Source organism: Tasmannia lanceolata, unplaced genomic scaffold (genome assembly GCF_043159265.1).
Source record: "Tasmannia lanceolata isolate RefF3 unplaced genomic scaffold, GAP_Taslan_0.1 ptg000037l, whole genome shotgun sequence".
Classification (NCBI taxonomy): Eukaryota; Viridiplantae; Streptophyta; class Magnoliopsida; order Canellales; family Winteraceae; genus Tasmannia; species Tasmannia lanceolata.
In genome coordinates this window covers 43,367,002-43,376,033 of record NW_027518714.1, presented here as the reverse complement: position 1 = coordinate 43,376,033, position 9,032 = coordinate 43,367,002, and the positions used below count along the sequence as shown (strand labels likewise).

Below are 9,032 nucleotides of genomic sequence, written 5' to 3'. Positions count from 1 at the left end.
ACTCACCACTAGCATGACTTAACTTTCTCTACCATTTCCACTAACTTCATTTTTCCCTTTAAAATAACACCATTATCTCCATTACCATTATATATTCCATTATTCCCACCACCATTCCCACCATTACCATTATATATTCCATTATCCCCACCACCATTCCCACCATTACCATTATATATTCCATTATCCCCACCACCATTCCCACCATTCTCATTATTTATTTCCACCTCTCCACTAAGTTTTTCACTATATAAAGAGAGGTGATGAGAAGGAAAAAGGGAGAAAAAAAGGAGGAGAGAAGGAAGAGGGAAAAAAAAAGAAGAAAAAAAAAAAAAGAGGAGAACAAAAAAAAAAAAAAAAGAAGAGAGGGAGAGAAAATAAGAGAGAAAGAGAGAGAGGAAAATATAAAAACAAAGAAGGAAGCGGAGCGGATCGCACGTCGGCCGGATTTTTGGATTTCTTTGGCTCTTGGATTCGGCGAGGAACTCATCACAGGTAGGTACACTGTTTTCGGAATTTTTTAGAATTATTTGGTATATTTTCGGATTTTTGCATGATTTTTAACAAAGAAAACTAAAAGATATACTAAACAGATTCCACAAATAATGAAATTTCGTGGGAAAATAATATGATAATGATACATTCTACCATGAATTTGTGAGAATTTTTGGATTTTGTTTGGTATATTATTTTATGCATTCTTTGAAAATTATCAGATTTTGGGAGAATTGTTACTGATGTCAAATCACAGATACAATTCTCCAAATTTATACAGTAGTCTTAAATTCTATACTTCTTGCTTCTGTAAAATTTTCAAGTGATTTTGATCTTGTTTCATATGAGCTGTAGTGTTAATTCATAATCTGGTTTGAAATTTAAAAAATCCGAAACTGATAGTAAATAGTTTTCTAAATTCATGGAAATCTTACAGCATGCTATTTTCACTTATATCTTACTAATGTAGAAATTTCATGGAATTTAGATTTCTATTTCTAGTAGTTTCTGTGTTATTTTTGCAATCTGGTCTTATTGTTGTTAAATCAAAATTAAATATGAGCTTAATGTACAAATCCACAAAATTCATCCCGTAAGCTGCATGGATACCCATCTTACTGCTGTAGAAATTTTGATTCATTTCGAATTCGTTTGCTACAGTTTCACTTGTAAAAACACTCATATGTTTAAAATTGATAAAATCCATTGAAAATCCGAAATTAATTGAAAATCATCTGAAAATTTCTAAAGAACCTTAAATCTCTGTCACATGTTAACTCATTAATCCATTGAAACAGAAATCTTAGGGTCTTTAGATTTCCCTCGAAAAATGGCCAGTGCATCCATAATCGTATCCCAATTGCAACCAATCTTTGACAATTTAGATATTTAAGCTATAACATGTTATTGGCTCCGAGGTTACTGTCCACGGAAATCCTGAGATCTGCCAGGCAATAAGATGCTATAACCTAAGTATTAAATTGCGCAAGGAAAGAGCGCACGATTCCCTCCCTTGGATGCCATTCTGGGCCGAAATTGGTGTACCCATAGGAGGCATGCTTTGCCTCATATAAGAGTCTTTGACTCATTTGTTTGTGTGATGTTGTTGTCAGTGAGTCTTTGACTTGTGTTTCCATCTCTTTTAGGGAGTCTTTGACTCGTCTATCCTTTAGTTGTTATCAGTGGAGTCTTTGACTCGTTTTTCCACCGCTATTAGAGAGTCATTGACTCATTTGCTCATTTGTACCCTTCTTTAATATTTTTAGTTAGGAGTTTCTCCTTTAGAGTTGTTGATTACTTCGTTTTAATTAGAGGCTAACTCAGTCTTATTAGAGCTTTGCTTGCTTGGGATCTTGGATCGTTTTCTCTCTTCTTGGGACGCTATCTTTCTTGTTATGGTTCGTCTCTTTGAGACGTTAGTTGTTTGTTCGGGGTTTCCCCTTTTGGATTTAGGGCTTTGCCCTAGTTTGTGGTTGTTCTTGCGTGTTCCCTTTAAGATTGAAAACATCTAAAGGTCCTGAGCATTGAAAAAGCTTTAAAATCCAAAAACATTAGAAATTTAAAACTCAAAAACATTTGAAAACTTTAAAAATATCAAAAACATTTGAAAATATAAAAAAACCTTAAAAAATCTGAAGTGTGAGTGTTTCTTTTAGAAGCGTAGTTTGAGAGTTCGTTTTCGAACTACGTTGGCTTGATCCTCTTCCGAGGTACGTAGTGCAGCTTGGGATTTACATCCCAAGTCCAGCCAAACTTTTTTTGTAAATAAACGTTTTAAACCTTCTTCAAAAACCTTTAAAATAATGTTTTCAAAAGACCTTCCTCTAGAGTTAGGAGTTTCTCCTCGATAGAGAATTTTAGAGTTAGGGTTTTTCTTTTGATAGGTTGTTTGATTGATTGTTTGCTGTGTGCTTGTTTTAGAGTTAGAGGTCTGTCCTAGAGTTATAGGAGCGCCTCCGTCCGGTCAGTTGGCGATCCACATCGCCGAGTGATGACTAGAGTAGGATACGCTAGTCCACCCTTGGTTTTCCTTAGGAAATACAGCCTAGTCACACATAGGTTGTAAGAACCACCTGCATCAGCGTAGGGCTAATCTGCATTTAGTTAGGGCATATAGGGTGTCCTAAAATTCACAATTCACTGGAATTTAAATAATCGTACAATAAACTTTAATAATTGGTCCGGTCTTTTAGATCGAGTTTAGGATAGAGGGCTAGGTGTCTTAGGCATCATAACTTAGAATAGGCGCGAAGAACTACGTTGCCTTGATTCTCGTGGAGGCGGGGATACGTAGGCTTCTTTGGATGAATACCAGACCATCTGAGGACTCGGGCTAATCACTTTTAAAACTGTTGAAACAATCAAATCACTTAGGATTTTCCATGAAATTAGAATTTTAGGAGAACTTTCACTTAGATTGAATCCAAACCAATTAAGAAATCAAGATACACATTTAGGATTCACATTGAAATTAGATCATAGGATGCATGTCACATAGATAGCACATTAACAAGAGAGTTGAATGAGCCATTAAAAATGAATTTAAAAGAGTTAATTTTTGGAATTGAAGACCGATTATCGGGCAGGAATGGTGCATGTGGTGGATAAATCCCCATACCTTCCATTCTTGTAACCAGGTAGCGAGTCTATATTTCTGGTTAATTATGGGTCCTAGATCCCACATCTAGGTGGCGACTCTGTCAGTCTCTTTTGTGTGGAATTCGGATTGCCTTAGTGATCCCAAGTTCACATAAAAGATGAATTAAAATTAATAATAAAAGGCACACGCCAATCGCGTGGGTACGAGAGACCAAGAGATAGTGCGTGGCGGCTCTCGCGCCACCACCCCTCTCGCGGGATCGGGTCCCACAGACTGGCGACTCTGCTGGGGACCACCTAACTTCATTACAATTCCAAAGGATAACTCATTTGAATCTATTTCAACTGGCTCATGAAAACTCTATCTCTTTTATGCTTGTTAGATTAGTTTGTATGCTTTATTTTCTCATCACATTTACTCAAACTTAATCTAACAAAACCTGAAGGCATCATAGATTGCGCGAACTTATTGCACACACTTACATCACTTTCATCTAAACCCCTGCATCTCACATGCACACACGTCCTATTTTAGGAACCCGGAGTGTTATCTAGCATGGTTGACTGGGATTTCATCACCTGGTGCCTCTGTGCTAGAGAAGCATTCCACCCTTAGCCTAGTACCTTTATGGTACGTAAACGGATCTCTTGTTCACGTACTGATACGCCGGACACTGGTACAGTATATCGAACATGGATTCGCGCTAAGGGAACTCTTGGCCTTACCCCTAGATTAACCCACACATGCATGTAGTATACGAACACATGTGCATCACGTGTGTGAGCCTAGTTTAGGATATCTTACCCAATTGTGTGTGTGAGCCTAGTTTAGGATATCCTACCCATTTGTGTCTAGATTAGGCCGTAGTCCATCTTTCAATGGCTACGATCGGTCCTAGGTACACAAACAAAGTCATGAGTCGAGATCCTCTCTCCACTCCGCTAGATTAGGGTTAGGGTTGATGCCTTCAGGTAACACTGATAAAATGTGCGAAAATTAAAAAACTTTTCCTTTGGGGTTAGGATGTAAATCCCATTCATTTCCAAAGATCTCATAGGATTAGTCATTCATGATCCATCTGTTGAAAGCAATCTTATGCTATCTCATCTCATCTTGATCTCATCTTGTTGTTGATATCCATCATTCAGATTTTAGATCTGGTCCTTGACCCGACTTTTGTCATTTTTATGGCCATGGTCTATTATCTGAGCCATTGATTTTTCATTGATCAATGTTTACCTATCATATATCTTTTACCTCTGGATCATATCGAAATCATTGATGAAAAAGTTTGATCTCACCTGTATTCTTTGAGTGCATGATCGTTGCTGAGATCGAAACTTATTTTGATTAGGGATGTTTATCGTTCCTGACTCTTTCATTCCCAAAAGAAGAACGGTTATACCCTTAAGGAATAGATTGAGGATTCTTTCCAAATTAACATACCCGTTGATGTATTTCAAGATTACTCTTTTCTCTATTTGTTCAGAATCTTTATCTCATGATTATTGATCTAGTATGTTAACTTCCAATCAGGATTCTGAAAGATAGCAACCATCGCTTCAAAAAAGGGCACCCAAGCTAAACCTACCTGGTCTAGACCTACCTCAATATCTAGACTTGTTCGTCACTTTGATCCCACTGTGTCACCAACAGCACCTTTACCATCTTCACCAGAGTTGTCAGGTTCTTTTGAAGTCAACCAAATGGCTAATGATCCAGTGGACCCCATGATAACTATACAGGAAATGTTGAGAAATATGTGTCGAGATATAGCAGGGTTGAAAGATGAGGTGACTCATCTAAAAGACCAGAGTACTCAAAAGGTCTCTACTTCTAAAGATCCCGCCATTCAGCCTCCTCCGGCCACATCTCCTAACCTCACCAGACCAGTCATCTCTCCCGTAGAGATCGATCTAAAAGATGAGCAATATGCTGGGGAATACTTTGTCCCTCCGGTTAACAAGGAGAATGAGTTGTTCGATAAGTATGAGAAGATGGCTCGTGACATTGAGAGCATGAAGGTTCAAGCGTCCAAGGGATTCGATATTTCTGAATTTCTGATGTCCCCTAATGCCATATTCCCGCCTAAGTTCAAGGCACCAGACTATGACAAATATGATGGAACTGGGTGTCCGAGAAACCACGTCAGATGGTTCATCACTCTTTCCCAGCAGCATGGCTTAAGTCGAGAGCAGATGGCTCATTTGTTTCCTATGTCTCTTATAGGGGTAGCCAAAAGATGGTTTTTGAGGTTGAAACCAGAAGAGATTAGGACATTAGAAGAAATCTCTAACCGATTCGTAGAACAATTCTCCATGGAGGAAGGGATCGAGGTCACTAAAAGAGATCTGAAGCTGTTGAAGCAGAATCCTCAGGAGACATTCACATCTTTCATTAGGCGCTGGAGGCGCAAGTCTGCCCAACTGAGCCATAGAATGTCAGAGGAAGACCAGATAAAGTTGGTCCTCAAGAGCTTGTCCCCGCAGTACTTTCACTTCATGGCGCCGCAGCACTATCAGAATTTCGATCATTTGATTAAGACCGGCACCCAGATCGAGGATGCTATTGCTAAGGGCCTCCGAGCCAAAACGCTATCTGATGTCCGAGAGGGGAAGAGGCCTATGATCCAACCGAAGGAAGTACAAGCAGTCAGTTATACCAGACCAGTGACCAAGCCTGTTGATGAAGTTGTTAGACCAATGGTGACGAAGCAGTTCAGGCAGTTTGACCCATTACCATTTCCACTGCCCATGATACTTAAGAAGTTGATCAGAGACAAGAAGATCAGACTTCCGGATGTCAAACCTGTACCTAATCCGCTGCCCGGAAACTGGAGAAGGGATCAATACTGTGAATATCACAGGGGCCCGGGACACATGACTGAGAACTGTTTGGCCTTGAAGCACGCGATTCAGAACATGATCGATAAAGATGAGCTTGCAGTTGAAAGGCCGAATATCACTCAGAATCCTCTCCCCAACCACCGTGCTGTTGCTCCTCCCACTACAAACGCTATCTTTGTAGATGAGCCCATCCTTGATCCCTCTGCTCTCATTTGCGCTATTACATCTGATAAAACATATGTTTTGAACTTTGACGATGAAGAGCTCAGAGAATTCAGAGAAAAAGAACCTTATGTGCTGTCGTTTGACGATGCTGAACTCGCTGAGTCATCTTCAGCCCAGTCATATGCGCTTCAGAATGTTGGTCTGGAAGAAGCAAAGGAAGCCACCTATGTTCTAAGGATGGAGGACTTTGAAGAGGATGTCAGTAATGCACCTTATGTTTTCAGAACGGACGAAGACGAACTGCTATTGCTGGATGATCAGTGTAACGAGATGCGTCACATGACCCGAGGTGGGCGAGTGTTCAAACCACCAGAATTGAGTGTAGAAAACCCGGCAGGGGTTGCAAGAAACTCAGAAAATCAGAGGCAGAATAAAGTGAGCGCAGACGAAGAAGATGAGAGCCTGTTAAAGCAGCTGAAGAAGACTCAGGCTAATATCTCGGTATGGGGTTTACTAATGGCCTCATCGAAGCACAGAAAGCTAGTCCTTCAAGAGCTTAATGCAGCACAAGTTTCTGTTAATACCTCACCTGACGAGCTTGTCAGTCTCGTAGCCATGGCCAGAGCTGCGAAAACATTGTCATTCGCTGATGACGATTTACCTCCTGAGGGCCGAGACCATACTAAGCCTCTTAAAATCACAGTCTTCTGTAACAAGAAGAAGGTGCCAGAGGTGTTGGTTGACAACGGCTCTGCACTGAATGTTTGCCCATTAAGCACCGCAGCAACCCTGGGGTTCAGTCCTGAGAATTTTATTCCATCCGAGCAGGGTATTCTAGCATATGATGGCACTCGCCGAGATGTAATCGGGACTTTGGTCACTGAGATACAGATTGGCGGAGAAGACTTTGAGGTAGAATTTCAAGTCTTAGATATTAAGGCTTCATTCTTACTGTTGCTTGGCCGTCCTTGGATGCACAAGGTCGGGGTTGTTCCGTCTACTCTCCACCAAAAACTGAAGTTCATTCGCAGGAACAGAGTGATAACAGTAAAGGGGGATCCTGATCTCGAGATAGGGCAGATCACTCCGGACATAACTGGGGAAAGATCCAAAGATGTCAATTTGACGGGGTTTTCACTAGAGGTAACTACGATCACTTTCAAAGAGGCTTTGAATGAGGAAATTTGTTTCCTGACCAGTACAAATTCGAATGTCATCAGAATGATTCGCCGACAGGGCTATATGCCAGGCGCCGGGTTAGGCAAATATCATCAAGGTTTGACCGAGTTTCCTGTGTTCAAAACATTCAATGGTTTGTTCGGACTGGGTTACAAGCCTACAAAGAAGGAAATTGTAGAGATGAAGCAGTTGATGCTGAAATGGGCAGAAAACCGTCGTCGGGGCTTGGGGCTACCAATGGCACCCATTGATTTGAAAATGAACGGTCGATTCCGAAAAGAAGGCGCAGCCTTTCCTTTCTGTGGCTTTGCAGAGTTTTGGTTGGATGAGAGCACAGGTCAGATGCTTCCGGGGTTTGAGATTTTCTTCGATCTTGAGCTAGAAGATGAGCCAGTGGGTATGCAGATTGTAGAGACAGAGTCTGAGGCTGATTGGACAGAGCACATAGAGCCGAGTCTTCTGAATTCACTTTTCCAAGAAGGGTCACAGACTGTGGCCGTGATTGGCAGGAGCCCGCTGATACTTGACCCAACTCGTCTTATCACCCCGGCTGAGGAACCTCTGACTAACTGGACTTCTCAAGTCCTACCCCAGGTTATTTTCCAGTACAAACGAATCCCTTCAGAAGAGTCAGTCGTCCATAAATACGTGTCAGTCTCCGGGTTTGATTCAGAGTCTATATCTTCTAATGAGTCTTTTGATGCAGGTACCATAGAGGACCATTCACCTAAGATCGGCGACGTTTCTTCCTTTTCAAGCGAGATTGAGTTGGAGTCTGTTCATAATAAAGCATCTGTTGCTGTTTCCTTTTATAGTTCTGAGTCAGTTGACGCAGGTGTCAACATTTCCATCGAGTCTGTAAAAATGAGTCCAAAGTTCATTGTACCCCCCGATGAGGGTAATTCGTCTGTTGATGTATATGATTCAAATTTCAATGAAATGAAGGATTCTTCTTTTGAGTACATTCCTGTCTCTATTTCATCTGCTGAATCTGCTATAAAATCTGATAATCTTAATAATAACAATCAAGACTCCCCCTCTGATGAGGATGCCGACAAAACTCCCCCTGAAATCAGACATATGATCCAACAGGAGGAGAGTCGCCGAGCAAAACCACTTGATGAGGAAGTTGAAACTGTGAATATTGGTGATGAAACCTCAATTAAGGAAATAAAGATTGGCAAAACTTTATCCCCTGAAGAACGCAAGGAATTGATCACCCTGCTTAAAGAGTTCAAAGAAGTTTTTGCTTGGTCTTACGATGATATGCCAGGATTAAGTGAGGAAATCGTCCAGCACAGATTACCCTTAATCCTTGGTGCTAAGCCAAAGAAGCAAAAACTCCGAAAGCTCAAAACAGAATGGGAGTTGAAAGTCTATGAAGAAGTGAAGAAATTGTTAGAAGTAAAATTCATCCAGGTGGTGGAATATCCTGAATGGCTCGCTAACATAGTAGCGGTGCCCAAAAAGGACGGGAAAGTCAGAATGTGTGTTGATTTTAGAGATTTAAACAAAGCAAGTCCTAAAGATGACTTTCCTCTTCCAAGCATTGATCTCCTGGTGGATAACACTGCTGGGCATGCTCTTTTATCCTTTATGGATGGATTCTCAGGGTACAATCAGATTAAAATGGCACCTGAAGACATGTTGAAGACAGCGTTCATCACTCAGTGGGGTACATATTGCTACAGAGTGATGCCGTTTGGCTTGAAAAATGCTGGTGCTACATATCAGAGAGCCGCCACGAC

General features: G+C 40.9%; 1 protein-coding gene across 1 annotated transcript; it reads left to right on the top strand.

The window, feature by feature from the left end:
- The first annotated feature begins 350 nt into the window (after nt 1-350).
- LOC143862709 (uncharacterized) lies at nt 351-8,414 on the top strand. Its single transcript, XM_077373785.1, has 3 exons — nt 351-495; nt 4,631-7,878; nt 7,991-8,414. Exons 2-3 carry the CDS (start codon nt 4,801-4,803, stop codon nt 7,997-7,999), a joined length of 3,087 nt encoding a protein of 1,028 aa, XP_077229900.1. The 5' UTR covers nt 351-495; nt 4,631-4,800; the 3' UTR covers nt 8,000-8,414.
- The last annotated feature ends 618 nt before the right edge of the window (nt 8,415-9,032 follow it).